This window comes from Catharus ustulatus, chromosome 23 (assembly GCF_009819885.2).
Source record: "Catharus ustulatus isolate bCatUst1 chromosome 23, bCatUst1.pri.v2, whole genome shotgun sequence".
Lineage (NCBI taxonomy): Eukaryota > Metazoa > Chordata > Aves > Passeriformes > Turdidae > Catharus > Catharus ustulatus.
In genome coordinates this window covers 5,082,862-5,105,354 of record NC_046243.1, presented here as the reverse complement: position 1 = coordinate 5,105,354, position 22,493 = coordinate 5,082,862, and the positions used below count along the sequence as shown (strand labels likewise).

The 22,493-nt window shown below is 57.4% G+C and overlaps 1 protein-coding gene across 2 annotated transcripts in view; it reads left to right on the top strand.

Moving 5' to 3' along the window:
- KCNH6 (potassium voltage-gated channel subfamily H member 6) overlaps positions 1-22,493 on the top strand; it is a 30,708-nt gene that overhangs the window by 6,695 nt on the left and 1,520 nt on the right. The window contains exons 3-15 of one of the 2 annotated variants that reach the window (XM_033078958.1): positions 4,612-4,767; positions 7,365-7,474; positions 9,141-9,453; positions 10,825-11,036; positions 14,058-14,486; positions 15,211-15,610; positions 15,832-16,031; positions 18,068-18,320; positions 18,736-18,929; positions 19,679-19,778; positions 20,006-20,287; positions 21,485-21,665; positions 22,166-22,364. In XM_033078958.1, coding sequence (XP_032934849.1) covers positions 4,612-4,767; positions 7,365-7,474; positions 9,141-9,453; positions 10,825-11,036; positions 14,058-14,486; positions 15,211-15,610; positions 15,832-16,031; positions 18,068-18,320; positions 18,736-18,929; positions 19,679-19,778; positions 20,006-20,287; positions 21,485-21,665; positions 22,166-22,364 — 3,029 coding nt within the window. The remainder of the gene's footprint in view (positions 1-4,611; positions 4,768-7,364; positions 7,475-9,140; positions 9,454-10,824; positions 11,037-14,057; positions 14,487-15,210; positions 15,611-15,831; positions 16,032-18,067; positions 18,321-18,735; positions 18,930-19,678; positions 19,779-20,005; positions 20,288-21,484; positions 21,666-22,165; positions 22,365-22,493) is intronic. The other variant, XM_033078959.1, reaches the window with a different exon arrangement.

The following is a 22,493-nucleotide window of genomic DNA, read 5'->3' as shown; positions in this document are numbered from 1 at the left end:
AGGGTCAGTCTGTAACCTCAGGAAAGGGATGGACACCATGCCCCAGCTCCAGGTGGGAACTTATAAACATCCTGCCCCACAGTGGCAAAAGCTCTGGTCCCAGAGGTCCTGTGCTGTGGAGCTGATTCTGCCATCCTTGGCATGGCTGTGCTGCAGCTCCAGGCACCCCCATTGCCCTGGCTGTGCCCCAGGGCCAGTGACTAGGGCAGACAGCGGGAAGAGACACATTCTTCATCCTCCTCAGATGCTTTTTGCTTGGACCTAATGTCCCACCAAAAAAAGGACAGGCCCAGATCATCCCCAGCACCTCGAGGAGTGGAGCAGGCTTTTTCCTGAAATCCCTGCCCTGGCAGAGTCCCTGATTCCCACTCCAAGCTCTCCATCCTCAGTGACTCTTGCATCCCCGTGAGAGGGGGCCCATGTGCCATGGGAACAGGGCCCTGGGATGCCCCTGGAAATGCTGTCAGCTCTGCAGCTTTGCCACACAGCCCCGCTCTGAGATGGACTAATTCCTGCAGCCAGCAGCATTTAGCAAGGGAAGAACTGAGGACCCAGACATGGCCACTCACTTCTATTGCAGAGAAGGTTAAGATGCATTTTGCCAACCCACTATATTGATCCAGGACCCCTTTTTGCTCCTCTGGATCACAGCATCCTTCCACCTGCACCCAAAACCACCCTACTAGTCTTGGATCTTTCTTGTGGCCACATTTTGGCGGTACCTTCAGCCACCTGACTCTCTGGGTTTTCCTCCTCTGCTGCTGCTTCCAGCCAGCGAGGCTGGAAGCCCAGGAATCCCTGCACAGGGGAACCTCCGTCCCGCTGGTGTTACTTAATAAGGTCATTTTTGCTGGGCTGGTGTCCTGGCGGGTTTCAATCTCCTGATGCCCTGTCTGGGTGTGGGGAGAGGGGCCAGGGCAGACCCTGTGTTGCCCATTCCCTCCCTGTGCAGGGGGATGCAGACCTGCAGGGGCTCACCCCAGGTCCCAAGAGTGACCAGTCTCCCTCTAACTCAGGCTCTATCTCCATTTTTTTTCCATCCCACCTCAGGGATTTGCTTTGGGGCCTCCCAGCAATCCGTGCTTCCCTTTGAAGTTCTACCCAGCCCCGACACTGATTTATCCCAGGATGGGAGCTCAGCTTGGTCCTCCGAGCTGCTCGTTGGGCATGGCCATCCCCAGAGCACAGCCCTGTCCCCATGGCTGTCCCCGTCCCCTCCGTGCCCTTCCCAGCCCCTCTCCTCTGCTCCTTTATGTAATACCACTATAGATTTAGCCACTCTGCCATGAGACCCTGCAGATTAAATCTCCCGGCCGGGGGGAGGGCAGGCCTGGGTAAGAGCTCCAAGCACAGATTAATAGCTCGCTTTTTTAATATTCATAACAATACTGGCTTGTGTCCGGCTCTCGGAAACCCCCGTGTCCTGTTGATTAGTTTAATACTGATGATACTGACAAATGCATTAACCACTGGTGGCTGCGGGGATCAGAGGGACAGGGAGGGAGGGCCCCCAACAATGACATTTTTAATGTTATTAAGTGTTGGCTTTTATCAAGGTCAGAAGACACGGTGGGTTAGAAAGCACAAACCTCCAGGCACTCCCTCAGCTTGGGGGAGCTGGGCTGGGTGCTGGAAGATCAAACCCAGGAGTTTAGGGAATGGGATGGTTTTCCCAGCCCACACAAGCCCTCCACATTGGTTGTGGGACCCTTCAAACTTGCCCCACCTGCCAAGCCCTTTGTGCTGCCCCCAGGCTGGGTTTCACCCCAGATGGGCACAGGCACCCTGTGCTGGTGGCCACAGAGCTCAGGCAGGTTGTGAATGCCCCCAGGGCTCCTCCAAGAGATCATTTGGTGGCTGGATAAAATTAGATGGATGGAGACAGATTAGCTGAACAGCTGAAGGGAAGAGACAGTCAGATGGATGGGGACAGTCGATGGAGGAACAAGGATGGGAGGGCAGGCCTGAGGTCCCTCAGGGGCTGGCTCAGCCCCCTGGTGCTACAGCAGGGCTGGGGTGACTGATTTTTGGGAAGAAGGACGGGAGGCTCGGCGTTCAGCACAGCCCAGGCTGGCTCACCATAGGGAAACTGAGTCAGGGCAGGGAGTGCCACAGCTCTCCCAGCTGCAGCCTCTCCACAGAGCCCCAAATCACAGCTGCACAGAGACCCCAAATCCTGAGGGAATGCCCTGTCGTTGGGCCAGGCTTAAGGGAATCTGCTGCTCCCATCCTTGACCCTGATGCTCCCTCATTCCCTTGACCCCTCCATGCGGGGCTGAGCACGGCGCTGAGTTCCTGGCATGCAGGGCTGTGCCTGCTGGGGCTGCTTTTGGGGTGATTCCCCTGGTTTTGGAGGGGGATTAACTTTTGGCCAACCCTGAATTGGCCAGGCAATTTGACTAGATTATTGCTTTAGTTCCCTCCCAACAGAAATAGTCTATTTTATTTAATTTAAGAAGGGATCAGTGAGGGGCTCACGGTGATATTGGCCAGGCCTGCTCAAGCTCAGCACCTCCCAGATTTGCAGGATCAAACCAGGCACCAGCTGCCACCCAAACCCACCCCCAGCCACCTCCCAGCTGCTCCTTATATCTCTCCAACTGGATGTAGCTGGGCCCAGTGTTCAGCTGTTCAGCACTGGCCATGGGATTAACCCTTTCCCATGCCACATAGGGCCTGCCAGGATCCAGCCCCCCTGAGCACAGCTCGGAGCCCCCCTCCCACTGCCATGGAGGAATTTAGGAAGGAGATGTGAGGAGGTGAAGGAATGCAGGAGGGCAGAGCACCTGGGCCAGGACTGGGCTGTCTGGATCAGAATTTCCAGTCCAGGGGGAAGCATGGACTTGATGGCTGCCCATGCCCACGAACTGTGTGGATTCCAGGAAGTTAGTGATGCTTCAAAATCACCTCGGGGGAAAAAAATTCCTCATTTTCTAATACACCAAAGGAGAAAGCATCTGAGAGTGGGCCACCCCTGGGCACATGCCACCCCCCAGGGCACGTCCATCCTCCAGGGCACGTGCCACCCCATCATTGCCCAGAACATTGCGCTCACCCAGCATCACTCACAGGGCATCTCTTGGTCTAAAGATCCCTAAAAATCCTGACAATGGGAGAGAAAATAACTGACTTCTTCCTGCCCCGCACAGAGGTAACCTGCCATGTGCCATGGAGCCCCCAAACAGCTTTATCTGCCAAAATTCCACTCTCTGCTCCCCAGCTCACACATCTAAGTGGATTTCCTCTCCCTTTGGTGAACAGTGAAGAAAGAGAAAGAGAGAAAGGGAAAGAGAGAAAGAGAGAGAGAGAAAGAAAGAAAATAAATCACGCCTGCTGGGGTCTTTAAAGAGATTTCCCCATATCCATTTCTTTCCTGTTCTTGTGCCTGTGTGTCCGTGTATGTGCACATCCCTGACGTCACGGCAGATTTTGAAGTTGCCCGATGCCGGCCATCTGCTCCTGATTACGGGAGGCCCTGAGCTCCTTAAAATTATACGCAGAAAGGCCGACATGCCCCTCCCGGCTGGAGCGTGGCCACGGCCGGAGCGGGAGAGCGCTGGGGCGGGCAGCACATCCCTGCCCATCTGCTAATCCCTGCTGATCAGAGCGTGGGGCAAAGGCCAGGGCGGGGATCTGCACGGGGCAAAAGCTGCCAGGGAAGGAGGTGGCTTGGCTCCGTGGCTGGAATGGTACCTGGGTGCTCCATCATCTCTAGGAGCTTTGGGGTAGGAGCCTGGGGATGGTCAGGGGGTTTTGCCAGAGGGACCATGACAGTGGCTGTGGCTCAGGGGGTCCTGCTCCAACTGCCAAAGCAACAGCAGACAGCTCAAGGAAGGGACTCCTCGATTATACCCTAAGGTAGGGTTTTTGAAGGATTTGGTGGGAGTAAAGCTGGAAAAGCAGGTGGGAAAACACCTGTATCCTTCATTTGGTGCTTTGGAAAAAACCTGCAAGTGTTTTCGGTTGCCTCAAATTGCAGACTGGTGCCTGGCTGCTGCACATGAAGAGCCACAGGGTTGAGCTGACATCCAACAGGAAAATCCCTATAGACATATTTAGGATCCTCCTCACAGCCTCCATCATTCCCAGGACACCGAGCCAGTCCTTGTGCCACCTTTGTGCCTCAGTTTCCCCATGGCAGGACAAGACAAGGCCGTGCCTGACCACTCCATGCCTTTAGGGAATGCCCTTGGGGACCATCACATTGATCCCACCCCATTCCCTGCTCCAGTCCCCAAAAACTGCCAGGTGATTGCAGGGCAATTAACTGCAGCGTGATTACAAGCAGGATGCTTAATGAGGTTAAACCACTACCTGGGACTTCCTGAGTTCTTAATTACTCACTCTTTAATTGCTGCTCTCAAGTACATTAATATAAATGACTGTCTGGGACAGAAAAAAGAGATGTGATCAGTGTGATTGGGATGCTTCAGGGATGTGGTCCTTTCCCAGGGCTCAGATCACATTCCATATCCTCCACCACCCACCAGCAGGGATCACACCCATCAAAGTGCTCAGAACCCCACTTTTCTGCCAGAAGTGTTTGTTGCTGGGTGTGGGGGGAGGTCGGGATCTGCTGTGCTGCCCCCTGAGCCTGTCTCTGCTCGGCAGCGTCGTGTTTCCGCTGCCTGGTGGACGTGGTGCCTGTGAAGAACGAGGAAGGCGTCGTCATCATGTTCATCCTCAACTTCGAGGACCTGGCGCAGCTGATCGCCAAGAGCACCGGGCGGAGCCTGCACCAGCGCCTGTCGCACGGCTGGAGCAGAGGTGGGTGTCCTGAACCCAGCAGGGACCCCAGGGCCGAGCTGCACCCTCAGTGGTTTGCGTGGGAGCGCGCGGGGAACGGGGATGCGCCCGTGGCTGGGCAGCATCCTGCACGCCAAGAGCTTTGTGTTTCCGCACAGCCGCAGCTCTGCTGCTCAGGGACTGGGCCAGCCAAACCTCAGCTGGATGGGAAAAGGCTCTTCGAGCCAGCTGTGCTCCCCTTGCGCCCACAGCTGCCTGCACACACGTCCTGAAATCCCAGCGACGTGGGGAGCAGGGCTGGGACTGACCCCCTGCGTGGGATGGTGCATTTTTGGGAGGAGGTCTTGCTGTGAGTGGAGCAGTGGGGACGCCTCCCTGAACCCCCCTGCATTGCTGGATCCTTTCCGTATTTGACACTGGCTTGGGCTGGAGGTGCTGGTGTGAGGCAGGACCTGTGTGTGGGGTCACCAGGAGGGCCAGGGGACATTTGGTGTCACCAACAGCATGGCTGTGCTGTGGGGATGTCACTGCAGGCGAATGGCACGAGGATGGCTCAGCCTGCCCCAACTTCAGGCTATTCCCCGCTCTCCTAGGCTCATTCCAGGGTTTTGGAGACAGTGGAAAATTCAAATTCCCTTTTTTGGGAAGACTGGATCAAAGGGAAGCCGTGGTGAGGCTCTGAAGGGGATGTGGATATTCAGGGATGCAGATCTTAGGCCTGACAAAGAGCTGTGACTTCTAAATGTCCTCCTTCCATACAGACCTCAGCGCTGGTCACCTCGACTTGAGTCAGGGAAATAATCCCACCTCTGCCTTCATGACAGCATTCCCCAGGGGTGCTGTTGGGAGGATTTGGGCAGGCCTCAAAATAAAGCTGTGGGAGCAGCATGGGTCTATCCCCCCATGGCAATGGGGTGGCACAGCAGGACCAGAATCAGAGCCAGGGCCACATCAGGGAGCAGTGGGGACAGCTGCCCATTGAACTGGAGTGTGTGAGTCTCAGTGCATTCCCACTCGATGCATTTCTATATCCTGGAGCCATTCAGGTGTCTGTGAGTGGTACCAGCAGAGTTTTATATGGGTTTGTACGTGCTGAGGCCAGACATGTACACAGGGGGCTCATGGATGTGTGTGTGTGAATGACAGATCACCGTGCACGTGTTCGTAGGTTTGTGAAGTGGTGAGATTCGTATTTTTGAAGGATTGCTTTAGTACCAGCTACCCTCTATGCAAGACCTGCTGAGGAAATCCTGAATTCCAGCACCAGTGTTGCTTTGCAGCCCCAGCAGCTCTCAGAATATCCCAACATGTGGTGCACCCATACCCCATCCCACCCAAAGACATTGCTTTGGCAGAAGGCACCCAAATCAAGAGTACCTGTCACCTCCCTGCATGTTGGATGTTGTGTGGTGCATCCCAAGGTGTTCCTTGGGTTTCCCACTCTGGTGACAGGGAGTGTGGAAAGGCTGGAGCTGCTGGTGCCCATCCAGATCAGGCTCTCCTGCAGAGGTTTTCTGACTCAGTCTTTGATTGCATAGCCACAGGTGGCTGCGTTGCCAGCTCGCTGGTGTGCAGGGAAAGTTGGATGCTTTGCTTCTTCCAGCTGGAAAGCTGCTCTAGGCAGTGAGGATGGGGTGAGCAGAGGGACCCCATGTGGTACCCCACGGACAGGGGCATTTCTGGGCAGGCTGGGACCCTGCCCAAGCAGCTCGGTGGTGTTTTGGGGCTGCATGAGGGAAGATAATCAGCTCCTCAGCGTGCTGCTTTTTCCCAGGGGACACTGTCTTTGTGGATCTCCTGCCACATCCCTCATGCCCCAGGATTTAGGCCACCTTTTGTGCAGACAGGGAGCATAGTTGGTGCTGCTGGATGAGTTCAGGGCTGACCCAGCCCCAAGGGTGTGAACCTAGCTGCTCACACAAACTCTGCGCTAGCAAGTGGCTGTGGTCTCCTCCTGAGGAGGACAAGTGCATTGAGTGTCACAGCCAGGGGCATTGGGCCCTCTCCATATCTGGGCTCTTCCTCTCCTGCACCTCTCTCACAGCTCCTAGCAGCCCTGGCTGCCCTTGTCCCAGCTCCAGTCCCTGGTGAGGTGGTCTCCTGGTCCCCTGTGATGGCAGGAAGGGACCTGTGTGGTCCAAATTCCCTCACTGAAAATCCAAAACAAATCCAGGAACAAAACTGCTGGAACTGAACTGCTTTTCTTCCAATGCCTTTCTAAATTACCATCTCTATTGTGTGGGGGGTTTTTTCTCCCTAAAGTTCCACCAAGGAGATTTAGAGGCTCGATTTCCTCCGGGTCCAAATCCCTTAAGTGGCTTTAACCTCTTTAATTGGCTTAGGGATGCTCTGCACCTTTCCTGTCTCACATCTGCAGTTGTAGGGAACTCTTCTCCAGCTCAGAGGAGCTTGCTGCCAGGTCAGGGCCTGCCTTGAGCACGCAGTGATGGCATGGGAATAGCAAGTGCTTTGGAGGAGGAAGGGCCACACAGCATGTGCGTCCCCCAAAGCCACCCAAAATTCTCCATAGCCTCTCCCCTGTCCCGCCTCACTCCAGCCATCACATGCAGCTAGGTCACATCTTTCTCTCTTGTGTTTTGTTTTTTCTTTTTAACAAGGTGAAGGTAGGACTTTGAAGTTTAGTCTCCCGTCCCTGCGGCGACTCAAAATCCAGCGGAAATCTCTGCCCACCAGTGAGTTTGATGGAGTAGCCATTGACTATGGAAAGGTAACCGTAGCCTTTGTCTGATCTAAGCCCACGCCTCAGGCCAGGTGCCAGCGCTGCTCCTCGCTGTCCCCATCCCACTGCCCCTCGGCTGCTGTGGCTCGGGCCATCTCCGGCGGTAGGGCCCCGGCACGGGCTCGGTGCTGAGCCCTGCTGGGGTGGTGCTTTGGTGTGGGCTGCAGCTCCACCCTGCTGCTCTGCACGCTCCGTGCCTCGTGGGGGGAGCGGGACGTGTGCCAAAGCGGGGAGGAAGGTCTGGCTCCGTGTCCAGCACAGTGGAGCTCCAGGGAGCCGTCCCCACCTCGAGGAGGGGACGTGCCTGTGGCTGTAGGAGTGTGGAGCAGGTGCTCTGAGCAGGGACTGGCAGGCTCCTTTCCCCTTGTTTTCCTGGCAGGGACCAGGCAGCACAGGCAGGGCCAGCTTCTCAGCCCTCCAGCAAAGATTGTACTTCCCACGGTGGAGGGTGCATGCTGTCACCAACCTAGAAAAATTGTTGGTGGTGCCTGTTTAGAGACTGTTGTTCTTGGTGGCTTCCTGACTGTTGGTAGTGCTCAGGGTACCTCCAGTCAAAGACCTGTTGTTTTCTGAAATGCTGCAGCTCAGGGCTGTGAGCAGGAGGCTTCTGCTCTGCTAAGGGTCTTGCTGTGCTGGGTGTATCCAGGCAGCCTGGACAAATCTGGTTCCCCAAACTGTAGATCTAATGAGATGGAAGGTGACTGTCTTCTCAGAGGTTGTGCCTATGGTAGCTTGAAGATGTGTGTAGGGTTGTCAGATGCTTTGGGTACCTCATTCCTGTAGGCACAGCACTGCTAAAAGCTCTGGGTACCCTCAGGCTGGAGCTGCATGGGGCACTGCAGTTGTTTCAAGGCACACACATGGAAAATGTGCATTGAGAACAGCCTGATGATCCTGATTCTGCTGGAGCTCGGTCGAGTGGGCACAGCTCTGCAGGTGCAGCCAGCCTCTCCAGGCACCCCATCCTAAACCCTGCCCTAAAGGGCCTTAGGGATGGTGAGAAGTGCTGCAGTCCCTCCTGTGGGTATTACTGCAGGGGCACAGACTCGCGGGTTTCTGCTCCAGAAGGTGGTTGCTTTGCACGCCCCATTGCAGAAACCAAAGTCTGGAAACTCTCCAGGTCTCCAGGGAAAAAAGGTTTAGCCATGGTTAATGGTGGTTGTAGGAGAAGGAGGACCTATATGGCCAAATTTGCAAAGCCAGCAGCTCCTCCAGTGCTTCCTGGTGCAGAGCACATCCTCTCCATAAACAGCAGCACAGGCCTGGGCACTCACCTGGGTCTGGGCTGAGCTCTGGCAGCAGGTGAGGGAAGGGAGGGACAGAGGGACAGCTCAGAAACGCGCATGGCCCAGCAGGTTCTCCAGGTCTCCTCTTCTCTTGCCCTCACCGCTTCCCAGCTGTGCAGCATCGCCTTGCAAACCCCCGTGGCCGCCCAGCCTCGGCGGGAGCTGGCAGGAGCAGGGAGCTGCCCAGTCCCCCGGGACTCGGTCGCCCCACTCCAGAGCAGGTCCTGGTCCAGGCTGGAGATGCCCTCAGGAGCTGCAGTGCTTCCCAGCCCTCTGCCTCTCCTCTTACCCACCCCGGCTCCCTCACCTTCCCCCCCAGCACGCGGGGACTCCTTCTAATACAACGCTTTCTCCTGGCTGTCTTAAAGCCTGGTGGTGACTCCCTGATTTTGAGGGACTTGAAGACATCGCCCAAGGAAAATTGTATGCAGTCAGAGACCGAATCCCTCCTGGAAAAGGAGCGGAGGCCAAGCCTGGAGGCCGACCCCACCCTACAACACTCGTCCCCGAAACAAGAGCCTCCCGTGCTGGGCCCGCGAGGGTCGTACCCTGCGTGGGGGTTCTTTCGGTCTCGCCCCAGGGGCAGCTTCCACAGCCTCCGCAGGGTCTCCTCCTTGGACAACTTTGAGGCTGCGAGGTCTGAGTTCCAGAGAAAATTCAGGGAAAGGAGGGCAAACTCAGGTAGGGAAAACCCCGGAGCTGTCGGTTCTACTGCGGGAGTCAGGGCTCTGGCCGCGGCCTCAGCGCATCGCGGGGGGAGGTCTCGGTCTCTTTTCCCTCTGCAAACTGCAGATCACTGGGTCTTCTCCCCAAACCCACTGGTGTCCTTGTGATTCCCTGCACAGGCAGGTCCTGCTCTGTAGGTAGAGCCATCCATGGTTTGTGTGTGAGCTGTGAGACCGTGTGAGGTTGCATCCGCTGCCCCACACGAGGGGCATCCCGATGCCATCGCAGGTTCCCGGAGGGAGGGAAGGAAGGGGATTGCAGGCATGTGCAGTGTGAGCTGTGAACATGTGTTGGAGGTGGGTGAGACACTGGCCAGGCCACTCTGAGGGGCGGGAGGGAACGATCCTTCACCTTGCCATCCACATCCAGACCTCTGGTTCTTGTGTGAGTGATGATGACAAATTCGATAAAGGTCAGGAAAGAGAAGTCTCTCAGCTGGGGATGAGAGAGATCAGTCTGCGGAATCTGACTGTAAAAATGGGCTGGGGGCTCATGATCCCCCAGTAGTCACAGGTTATGGACCCTCAGGAGGAGACACAAGGTAGAGGGAGGGGAGGGGAGTGGGCAGGGAGAAGGGTGGCAGCAGGATGGTGCTAGCTGGGCACCTTCACAATGTCTTCAAACACCTCCTGCCTGCACCACCACTTGGGTCAATGTCAGACAGCAAGGGTTAGAAAGGGTAAAAAACGGAAAATACAGCCCTGTCCTGCCTGTAGGAGAGGGAAAGGTTGGTACACACTGAGTACAGTGCCTGAGGATCTTCCTGGAGCCCTGGGTCTGGGTTCAGGCTCCCACTCATGACAATACATTGCCACTAGCGTGACCATGAAATGACCACCTGCAGAACTTCCCCCCTGGTCCTGCCCTGGGGTGACCCAGCAGCTCAGGAGCTACGTTTGTCAGGCTATAGCATGCAGGGGAGGAGAACGACCTCCTCCTTTGTCTGTTTTTGTGCCAGTTTTGGCATCTCTCCCTGGTGAATCTCAGTGGGTTGGTCCCCAACCCACTACAGGCACGAGGGGTAGCGAAGGAACTGAGTGTCTCTGTGTTGTGGCAGCTGGTCTGAGCCCCCTGAAGGAGGTTTAATGGTGAAAAGATGGGTGATGTGTGGGAAAAACAGCCCTCTCTCAGGCATCCCAGGTTGGGCATCCCACATCTGAGCCAGCCTGAAAAAGCCAAGCCTTTATGGCCAAGCAGACTTTGGTACCTTTTGGTGGCACCTTGTCATGGTCCCCAGCTCCTGGAGGTCCTACACGAGGTCAGGGCTCGGGGGATCTGTTCCTGCTCACACTGCCCTTCTCAGTGCTCCTCTCCCTCCTCTTCCAGAGGCTTCCCATGTCAAACCCAACCCCCCAAACTCCACCTCGGACTCGGACCTCATGAAGTACCGGACCATCAGCCAGATCCCCCAGTTCACACTCAACTTTGTGGAGTTCAACCTGGAGAAGCACCGCTCGGGCTCCACCACGGAGATTGAGATAATTGCTCCCCACAAGGTGATGGAGCGCACCCAGAACGTCACCGAGAAGGTCACACAGGTATGGGGGCAGTGATGGGGTGCTGGTTCCTTCTGGGGGGGCGGTCACAAGTGGTTTTGGGAGGAGAGAAGCAGAGAGGGCAGTGACACCTGGAGATTCCATCCCAGGAAATGCCACTATTCCTGTGTTTAGTTATGCCTTCCTCCGAATGGCTGAAATTCTTGTTTTAGTCCCCTAAATGAGTATTTTTGGTAATTTGTGGCTGGGGAAACACCAGCATGAGCTGCTGGTGATGGTGGCCTTGAAGGGGACACGCGTTTGCATCTTTGTGTGTGCACGTGGCTTCTTTTGGGGGGAGCTCTGGCCACTGTTCCTGCCCCCAGCGCTGGGAATGGAGCCCCTGGGGCACCCCGAGGTGCCCAGCCAAGCACCCAGCCTGGTGTCAGCATGCTGAGCGCCACAGGATCCCCTGGGAGACAGCAGGTGGCACTCACTGCACTGTCACCAGCACGTGTGACACCGCCTGTCCCTGCAGGGGACACAGGCCCTGTCACCAGAGGGACACACACGGAGTAGCAGATCCCATGGGGATACCAGAGCGCGTGAGAGATGCTGATGTATCCCACAGCCCCGAGCAAGGAGCACTTCTGGCTGTGGGGAAACTGAGGCACAGGAGACCCTCAATGTACAAACACATCTAAGGGCACCTCCCATTGTTGCCAGCAGCAGCCCAGGGCAAATCTAAGGAAAATGCAGCCCAGAAAAGCCTCCAGGCTTGGGAGTTTGCTTCATCAGGATGGGGTGCTGTGCAGGATTCTCCTTCTGTCTCAGTGCCAGCAAACCTTTAACTTCACAGCCTCCACGCACAGGGGATGTGCTCCCCACTTCACACGTCAGAGGCTTGTTATCCCCTGGCTTGGCCCCTTCGTTAGTCTCTCTAATCTGGGGGGGACTGGAGTGACCCGGGGTTAACCCCTAAACTCCCCAGTGGGATGGTGAGCAGCCTCCATGGCCCAGCCCCAGCACGAGGAGCACACCAGGGATCAGTGGTCACACAGAGGTGACCGTCACAGTGCTGTTGGCCACTCGGTGTGGGGTCAGTAGCCAGCTGTGGAGTGCTGGGATGAGAGCTGGCGCGGGTGGCTGCAGTGCAGCACCCACAGAGGTCGATCCTCCCTTCACTTTCCATCTCCAGAGGGTGGCATGGATGGACAGGAGAGGATGGACTGCTTCCCCTCCCAGGGAGGACCTGTCCTCACCCCAGTGTCCCCCACACCTCCCGCCCAAGCCACAGCTCCCTGCTCCTGGCTGTTAAATAATTCATGGTGAGGCAGAGACAGTGGCGAGACACTGTCTAAAAATACCAGCGGGTGGGCAGGGAGTGGAGACAGGGGCTGTTGGGATGGTCTGGGAGCTGGCAGGGAGGGCAGGCCACGAGTGCAGGGAAGGTGCCAGGCTCAGCCTCTGGAGCACAGCTGGAGGCTCCTGGGGATGCTGTGGGGTCAGTGTCACCAAGCTGGGTCCCATCTGCAGGTGGCATGTGTCCCAGTCCCCCTGAGTGCCCCACTGGGCAGGAGGGTGCTGGGGACAGGGATGGGGGCTGAGCTGTGTCAGGATACGTGCTGGGAGTGACACTGGGTCACTGCCAGCCTGCAGCCAGCACCACGGGGCTGATCCTGCCCAGCCACTTGTGCTTGTGCTCAGCTCTTCTGGGTGCATCTTAGTTTTGGGATCAAGCGTTTCGTCAGTGTTGCCTTGTCCCCTTCCCCACCATCCCCACGGGAGCCGGTCCCCAAGCCCAGCTGGTGCCTCATTCCCTCCACAACGATTGCGTTTGGGTCACTTTTTCCAATCCCTCCCCTCTGCCGTTGCTCCATTGGCGCTCGTGTCCCCACGGGGCCCCGACATCGACTGGGTTTGATTAGTCCAGGCCGGGCTCGCGGGTGCCCTTGGCAGCCGCATGTCTCCCACCCGCCTGGCCGGGTGCCTGCGTGCCTGCGTGGGCAATGCCAGGGCCCGAGCGCTGCGCCCGCCGTGCCGGACGCTGCGGGGGCGCGTGGGGCTGGGGGCCCCCATGGTGGACACCCGGACCTCGAGGGTCAGCTGCCGCCTGGGGCGCCGGGCCAGCTGCAGGCAGGTAGGAGCCGGGGGAACGGCTGGGCCATGGCACCCTCCAGTGTCCCGGGGCTCTGGGGTGTGGGAGCAGCTGCTGCTTGTGGGATGGGGCTGCAGGGATGGAGCGCTGTGGGTCACAGCCCAAAGGGAAACCCTGGAACAAGACAGCTCTCAGGGCAGGAAGGATCAGATCCTTCTTCCAGATCTGTTGCCAGAGCCACGGTGATGCTCATCACTGTTGCCTTGGGATATGTGGATCCTCCTTTCTCCTCTCTCCTCTACCCTCTCTCCTCTCCTTTGCAGCCCAGCAAAGAGCTGCCTTTTAGCTGGGGGCTCAGTGCCAGGAGAGAGAACTGAGGTGCCTCTCTCCCTCCCTTCTCCTCACACATGACAGCGTGGGAAGGTGCTTGCACCATTTCACCACCTGAGATGGCATTTGCACGTTGGTGGTGGCCGCAGGTGAGATGGGAATGGGCATTGCCTGAGGCCTTGCTGCAGGTTGCCCAGGCTGTCCCTCTGCTTGGAGGACAACTGTGCCACGACATCCAGAGGAAGACACTTGCTGTGGCCAAGAAAGGCGTGGTGCAATGCTTGCAGGATGCCTCATGTGCTGTCACCCTCGGGTGACACAGGCATGGGATGGCATCTCCAAGCTGCCCATCCCATAGCCCTGTGCCAGGGACACCCAGCAGCTCCCGAGCAGGTGGCACAGAGCTGAGGGCAAGAAGAGGCACAGCAGCAGGCACTTTCCTCTCTGCTGGGTCACAAGGACATAAAGCAGGGAAGAAGCTGCCCCTACAGTGGGCAACTGGGTGAACACATGTAGCCAGCAAAGGAAAAAAGCTGCAGGAAACCACTGTGTGCTCCTCAATGCTCTACCAGCACATGGAAGTCCCTTGTCTGGTCCCTGGCATTGTCCAGCCTCTCTCCTGGTCTCCCATCCTTCTCACAGCCCTCTCCTGGCAGGTGCTGTCCCTGGGCGCTGACGTCCTCCCCGAGTACAAGCTGCAGGCGCCGCGCATCCACCGATGGACCATCCTGCACTACAGCCCCTTCAAGGCCGTGTGGGACTGGCTCATCCTGCTGCTGGTCATCTACACCGCCGTCTTCACCCCCTACTCAGCTGCCTTCCTGCTCAACGAGGAGCAGATGGAGGAGAAGCGCTGGGACTGCAGCTACACCTGTGACCCGCTCAACATCATCGACCTCATCGTGGACATCATGTTCATCGTGGACATTGTCATCAACTTCCGCACCACCTACGTCAACATCAACGACGAGGTGGTGAGCCACCCCGGCAAGATCGCCATCCACTACTTCAAGGGGTGGTTCCTCATCGACATGGTGGCTGCCATCCCCTTCGACCTGCTCATCTTCCGCTCTGGCTCTGATGAGGTGAGAGCAGGGTCTGTCAGGACAGGAGGGGACTCCTGCATGGATAGGGAGAGATGTGTGAGAAAGGAAGAAAGGGATTGGGATGGTTTGATGTAAGTGGTGGATGGCTAAATCTGTGGGGAGAGGGGCAGTTGGTCACAGGGTGGAGAAGGGTGTCTTTACAGATTTTTAAGCAGCTGGGACCTGGGATTTCATTTTTTAGGGTCAGGAAGTCCCTACTCTAAGTGTTAAGGGTGGATCCACTCCCTTTGTGAGGCTGGTCCAACAGAGCAGGCTGGGGTCTCAGTTTAAGGGCTGGCTGCACACTCCAGTGTGGGTGAATTTGGGGGTGCACTGCCAGCCAGACTTAAAATGTTGGCAGTGGGATAGCCCTGTAGTTACTGCCTGGAGGCTCCACATCTGGGAGTGAAAGGCAGCTCTTCTGGGAGCAATGGCTGGCAAGGTGAGGAGCCATCAGGAAATATGGGCTTGGCCTTGGCTCTTCTCATTTGCTCACCTCTAATCCCAGAGCTTGTTGCCTTTATGGTCAGCAGAGGGAAACTGCCCTTCTGTGCTGTGACTCACCTGACCTAGTTCAGAGGTCACCTCCAGGACAAGGTGATTCACACTCTGGAAATGCATTTTTATCCTTCAAAGGAAGCACTGCTCAGCTGGGAACAAGCCTTTGGAACATGCCATATTTATCCTTTGCTTGTCCCTGAGGCCTCTCCCCTCTCCCCTGCAGACTACCACCCTCATTGGGCTCCTGAAGACGGCGCGGCTGCTGCGCCTGGTGCGCGTGGCGCGGAAGCTGGACCGGTACTCGGAGTACGGGGCAGCCGTGCTTTTCCTGCTCATGTGCACCTTCGCCCTCATCGCCCACTGGCTGGCCTGCATCTGGTACGCCATCGGCAACGTGGAGCGGCCCTACATGGAGCACAAGATCGGCTGGCTGGACAACCTGGGCGACCAGATCGGCAAGCGCTACAACGACAGCGACCTCTCCTCCGGCCCGTCCATCAAGGATAAATATGTCACTGCCCTGTACTTCACCTTCAGCAGCCTCACCAGCGTGGGCTTTGGCAACGTCTCACCCAACACCAACTCAGAGAAGATCTTCTCCATCTGTGTCATGCTCATTGGCTGTGAGTGCCTGCGCGTGTCCCACTGTCCCCATCCCTGCTTTGGAGGTTGGAGCATCTCCCTCTGCCTGTGCCTCTTCCACACAGACAAATGGATGGGGTGATAAAAATAGGTGTTTTCAGGTCCTGGTGGAGAAGGCTTTTGAGAATCTGCTGGTTCCAGGTCTGATGTAGCTGGACATGCGTGTCCCCACATCCTGCTGAGTCCTGCCCTCTCGTTTCAGCTCTGATGTACGCCAGCATCTTCGGCAACGTCTCAGCCATCATCCAGCGCCTCTACTCAGGCACGGCGCGCTACCACACGCAGATGCTGCGCGTCAAGGAGTTCATCCGCTTCCACCAGATCCCCAACCCGCTGCGCCAGCGCCTGGAGGAGTATTTCCAGCACGCCTGGTCCTACACCAACGGCATCGACATGAACGCGGTGAGCATGGGCAGGCAGGCCCTGTGTGCTCGCTGCACCTTGTCCTGAACACCTCAGCATCCAGACCTGGCTCCACCCAAACACTTCCATCCTTTTGATCAGGATAGAGGCACGAGACTGGGGAGGCTGGAGACAGACTCTATCCATGCACCTCCTGCATTCCCACCTCCTGCATTCCCACCTCCTGCATCCCCCTTTCTTCTTCTCTCCTTTTTCTGCCAATTCCTTTACATCTACCCAGAGATTTTGCAGGGCCACGAGCATATTTCTTGGCCAGAGAGCAGGTTTGGTGGGGAGCTCAGCGTCCCTATTGGCACTGAGCACTTTCAGGCTGGTGTCTGTCGGTGTCACAGGAGTGGAGCAGGTATCGATCCAGCTCCTCTCCACACCACTGGTTGCTAAGCAAAGTGCATCCTGCTCTCGCAGCAGGGAAAGGAGGGCATTTAAATAAACCTCGATCCATTTTAATTAGAGCCCAGAGAGGCAGCTGTTTGTTAGCAAAGGGGGGATCAATGGTGGAGCTGTGCTGGAGAGGCGCCGTGGCTCCGAGCCTGGCAGGAGGGTTTGTGCCGACGGTGCTGGGGCTCTGTGGGGATGGGGATGTGGCCGAGGTGTTCTGGGCTGGGGACTGGACTCAGCCCTGGCATTCAGTGCACAGGCATGGTGGCTCAGCCAGCAGCAAGGCAGAGGAATGAGGAAGGATAAGGCAAGGAGAGACATGAGACCTCGTATTCCTGGTCTCTTGGCTCTCGGCAGGTTATCAGCCCACTCACTGCCAGCTGATGCTCTTTCTTTTCCTTAAGATTTGATCCTGAGCAGATCAGGACACAGATTTGTATGAATTCAGCATCTCCCTCTAAAGTTGCTGCTGCCACATGGAACAACTGGACAGCATCTGGGGGTTTGCTGCTGTGAGAGCTTTGGGTTAAACCTCTCCCATGGAGGAGACACCCTGGGCTGGACATCAGTGGCACTAAGGAGAAGCAATGCCATGGCACCCTCCCAAGCACAGGGGCTCTTGGCTTAGCACAAACCCAGGTCACAAATCCCCTGTGAGAGCTGAGCTTGCAGCTCACACCAATTCCTGCTGGGTGCCGCAGCGACACAGCGTGACCTCATCAATCACCCACAGCCTGATCAATTCGTCCACCCCTAATTTCCCAGGAGGGAAACACTCCTGCTAGCATGGGAGATCATGATGAAGCCAGGAACAAGTCGTGCTCACCAGCCCCAGCATGGCTGTTCCAGATTTGGCCACCAGCGGGATGTGAGCAAAGAGGACAGCAAGGAGGACCTCAGGGCCATATGCTGCTCTCCAAAAAAAACCCAAACCCAGGTGGTTTTCACCTTGGCACAGTGAGTCATTGGTGGCAGCAGCTTTCTCCTTAATGTGAGTTTTACCTTGATGTCACCTTCTGATTCAGCTTTTGTTCAACATGAGGTATTTGCACAGGTATATTTAGCTGTCAGTGCACACAACTGTCCCGTGCTGCTGCTTCTTGGCATTCAGGCAGGTGCTGTTTAATTAAGGTTTTTGTGCTCTTTGTGCCAGTTTCTGCTCTCATTCATCCAAGATTAGTGGCTGTAAAGATGAAAAAGGGGATATACCACCAGTGGGTATAAATAGATTGAACTGGTTACTTTTATTTATTGCTTGGGAATGCTGTTTTCCCCAGCCACAAGCAGTAAAAGCCAGTGACAGGCAGGCAGGCAGGGATCCACCACCGAGGGAAGATCAAAAGGTCACGAAATCATGGAATCACAGAATGGTTTGCGGTTGGAAGTGACCTCAAAACTCAAACTGCTCCACTCCCTGCTATGGGCAAGAACATCTTCCACTAGACTAGGCTGCTCCAAGCCCCATCCACTCTGGCCTTGAACACTTCCAAGGATGGGAAGACGTTCCCACCTTTGGCTTTCGGGGTGCAGGGTCTCCCTGTTGGGCCCCCTCGCTGCTGCTGTCGTTAACCTCTCTGTCCTGTCAGAGCCTTCCCCCAGGGACAGGGGACTGATCCCTCTCTGCTGGCTCTCCACAGGTGCTGAAGGGCTTCCCCGACTGCCTGCAGGCCGACATCTGCCTGCACCTGAACCGCACGCTGCTGCAGAACTGCAAGGCGTTCCGGGGCGCCAGCAAGGGCTGCCTGCGCGCCCTGGCCATGAAGTTCAAGACGACTCACGCACCGCCCGGAGACACCCTGGTGCACTACGGAGACGTCCTCACCACGCTCTACTTCATCTCCCGGGGCTCCATCGAGATCCTCCGGGAGGACATCGTGGTGGCCATCCTAGGTGAAAAAGTCCTTCCTTTGCAAGGGGTGGTGGGCAAAGGGTGATGGGCAGTGAGCAGTGGACAAAGGGTGGTGGGGAGGGAAAAGACCTTCCCTGCAATTGGGGAAGGGAAGGTTGTTCCTCAGCATCTGATGGGTCCCTGCACCAGTGGACAGGGAAAGGAGGAACCCTGGGAGTGGCAGGGAGAGGCCACAAGGGCGTGAGGAGAGCAGAACATGGCTCAGCAGTCGCCAGCCCTGGCTTGGTGTCACCATCAGCGATGGCTTTCACAGTGTCCTCCCCAGCACACACCATCAGGGTCAGGGCTGCTGGGCATCCCCTTGCTCATGAGCCCCAAAGTGAGGGGTGCTGGACCAGAACAGCTGGAGCAGCAGTGGGTGCCCACCTCTCCATAATGAGCTGTCCCTTGACACAGGGAAGAACGACATCTTTGGGGAGCCCATCAGCCTCTACGCCCGCCCAGGGAAATCCAACGCCGACGTCAGGGCCCTGACCTACTGCGACTTGCACAAGATCCAGCGCGAGGACCTGCTGGAGGTCCTGGACATGTACCCAGCCTTCTCTGACAACTTCTGGAGCAACCTGGAGATCACCTTCAACCTACGAGATGTGAGTGCCAGGGCTGCCCCAGGGAGCAGTGTGGTCCCTGCTTAAACCTGGGGAGTGGGAGGGCTGAAGCAAGGATGTCAGCACATTTCCCAGGGCATTCTCCAGGGAGTTACGATTCCCCACAGTAGGAGACATCTAGTGTATCTTTGGAAAAGCTGGCACAACCAGCCATGCCAGTGGTACTCTGCTCTGCAGCACTTGTAAATTATTCACAGAGCTGCTCCAGCCTGGGCAAATGGGTTGCACGAGTTTTGAGAGTGCTCAAAGAAATGAGCAGAAACATTCTCATGCTCCATTGAATTAGGTACCAGCTTCCTCTGAAAATTATTTTCTAAATAATTAGGTTTGCAATCCCTGAAAGGCTTGAAGCATTTTTGCCAGTGCTGTTAGAGTCTTTCATAGCGTGGGACTGAACTTTGTCCTTTCCTGACCCTTTTTTTCAGAGACTTGAAATACAGAAAAGCAAGTCAGATTCCCTCCATGTCCTGTCCCACTCTGGGATGTCCTGCCATTTCTCAGGGTGCTCCTTCCCTCCCCGTGGCCCTGACACCCTTACCTCAGTCTCAGAGCAGCAAGGACAGCCTCAGGAATGCCCTGAGCTCTGAAACCAGTCCAGGAGACACTGGGTGGGACAGGGGAAGGTGATGAGGACATGGTGGGACAGGTGAAGAGGACATGGGAAGGGCTGTAGCCCCCATGGGTGGGCCATGGCACCGTTCCCCCAGTGAGCAGCCCCTCTCACTCCTCAGGCAGACAGCGTTCCCCGCTCCCCTCTCAGCGAGGAGTACGACTGCACCTACCGCCGCGCTCGGCGCCGCAAGCGCTCCCTCGGCCAGCCCAACAAGCCTGGTGAGTCCCACTGCCTGGCCAGGGCACGAGAGTGGCACCTCATTAATGACTGCCCTGGCATGTGCCCCAAAGCAGAGGCAGCTGTGCCTGCAAACCGTTCTGCAGGCACCCAAGCTGCCTTCCCTCCCTGCCCTTGGGGTGCCAGCCCTACAGGCATCCTGAGGGAGTGGGAGCTGCACTTTGCATGCGTGGGACTCCCCAAAGTGACCTGTTGTGCTGTCCCACAGACACGGGCACCTCTGATGCAGAGCAGTACCACACCTACTCCGAGCTCACCAACCCGCGGGACCCGCTGGGCAAGGGGCACTGGGACGACCTGGGCAGCAGCACCTCCCCCTGCTCCCAGGCCAGCGATGACGAGGCCAAGACCGGCAGCCCTGGCAAAGCTGAGCCCTTCCCCACGCCCAAAAAGGATGACTTTGCTCTGCCCTCGCTCAGCCTCATCACCAGCAGTGCTGGTAACACGGAGATGGGCAAGCCGGCGGCGGAGAGCAGCCAGTCCTACACAGGTACCCAGGGCAGAGCTGCAGGAGGGTGCTGAGAGGCTCGGGGGTCACAGCCTTGTCTTGGAGCAGGTCCAGGCTGCTCATGTGCATGTGAGGGGAGCCACACTCTAAGGCCAAGGCTCTTCACTGCCTTTTGTCTTCAGCTGGATGTACTCTGTCCTTCCTGTGCCACTCCATGCATGTCAGGGGGTGGCTGTCCATGTGTGTGGCTGGCTGTCCATGTGTGTGGCTGGCTGTCCATGCGTGTGGCTGGCTGTCCGTGTGTGTGGGTGGCTGTCCATGCGTGTGGCTGGCTGTCCATGCGTGTGGCTGGCTGTCCATGTGTGTGGGTGGCTGTCCATGTGTGTGGGTGGCTGTCCGTGTGTGTGGGTGGCTGTCCATGTGTGTGGGTGGCCGTCCATGTGTGTGGGTGGCTGTCCATGTGTGTGGGTGGCCGTCCATGTGTGTGGGTGGCTGTCCATGTGTGTGGGTGGCTGTCCATGTGTGTGGGTGGCCGTCCATGTGTGTGGCTGGCTGTCCATGTGTGTGGCTGGCTGTCCATGTGTGTGGGTGGCTGTCCGTGTGTGTGGGTGGCTGTCCATGTGTGTGGGTGGCTGTCCATGTGTGTGGCTGGCTGTCCGTGTGTGTGGGTGGCTGTCCATGTGTGTGGCTGGCTGTCCATGTGTGTGGCTGGCTGTCCATGTGTGTGGGTGGCCGTCCATGTGTGTGGGTGGCCGTCCATGTGTGTGGGTGGCTGTCCATGTGTGTGGGTGGCTGTCCATGTGTGTGGGTGGCCGTCCATGTGTGTGGCTGGCTGTCCATGTGTGTGGCTGGCTGTCCATGTGTGTGGGTGGCTGTCCATGTGTGTGGGTGGCTGTCCATGCGTGTGGGTGGCTGTCCATGTGTGTGGCTGGCTGTCCATGTGTGTGGGTGGCTGTCCATGCGTGTGGGTGGCTGTCCATGTGTGTGGGTGGCTGTCCATGTGTGTGGGTGGCTGTCCATGCGTGTGGGTGGCTGTCCGTGTGTGTGGGTGGCTGTCCGTGTGTGTGGGTGGCTGTCCATGCGTGTGGCTGGCTGTCCATGTGTGTGGCTGGCTGTCCATGCGTGTGGCTGGCTGTCCATGCGTGTGGGTGGCTGTCCATGTGTGAATCTGAAGCACCTCCATATCAGGGGTGGCTGGAGGATGCAAGACAAGTGCTGAGGTGTCTCCTGTCCTTGCAGCCACTCCCCTGGATATTCCCAACATGTTCACCTTCTGGGAGGACCGGCAGCCGAGCCACCCTGGGGAGCCTTTGCAGCACATCTCGCTGGTGCACAGCTCGCAGGACGTGCCCCTGCACAGGGACTACAGGCCAGGGCAGATCGAGTCCAGGCTGGAGCTCCTGCAGGCCCAGCTCAGCAGGTGGGCAGGGTTGGAGAGCACCTGGGGGACTCTGGGCCATCGCCTTCTTCCTTCTAGAGGGGGCTGCAGTGGGCTCTGTGTGCAGCAACGCCACGTCCTGACCCCTGCATTCCTGGGGAGGGGCTGGGAGTGCTTTGCAAATGCAGCAGCTTCTCAAAGGGCAAGTCCTGCTCCTGACTGCAGCCCAGCTGCTCATCTGCTGCTCTGCCACCACCCTTGGCATCTGTCACCACCCCCATCCCAGGCATGACTGGAGCTCCGGATCCCAGTTTGGCTCCACATAAAATTGGGCAGAGGATGATTGAGTGTGGCAGGAGAAAGATGGCAGGATTGATCTCCCTCTGGCAGTGCTGGTTTGAAGCTCTCTGAACACCCCAACAAGCAGCAGGCAAAGCCTGGCTGCCCCGGGGCAGCAGGACGGGCACCTCCTGCCAGTGCCTGCCCTGCCCAGCTGCGGGATGCAAATGCTCTGCACTAACGCCGGGCTGCTCTGTCCCCAGGCTGGAGTCCAGGATGTCGTCAGATATCAATATAATCCTGCAGCTCCTGCAGCGCCAGCTGTCCCAAGTGCCCCCCGCGTACAGCCCCATCTCGCCCAGCTCCCACAGCCTGGCCATGTACGGCATCGCCCCGCGGAGCCTGGAGCCGCTCGCCCCCTGCGCCCCTCTGCAGGAGCAGGAGCTGCCGACCCAGGAGCAGGTAAGGGTACCCTCCCCACCCGGGGCTGAGCTCTCTCCAGGCAAGGCACGGCCAAACACGCACGGGTCCCAGCAAAGCCATGGGGTCTTGACTTGGGAGCAGACCTGCCCAGGGCATCACTGGTTTTGG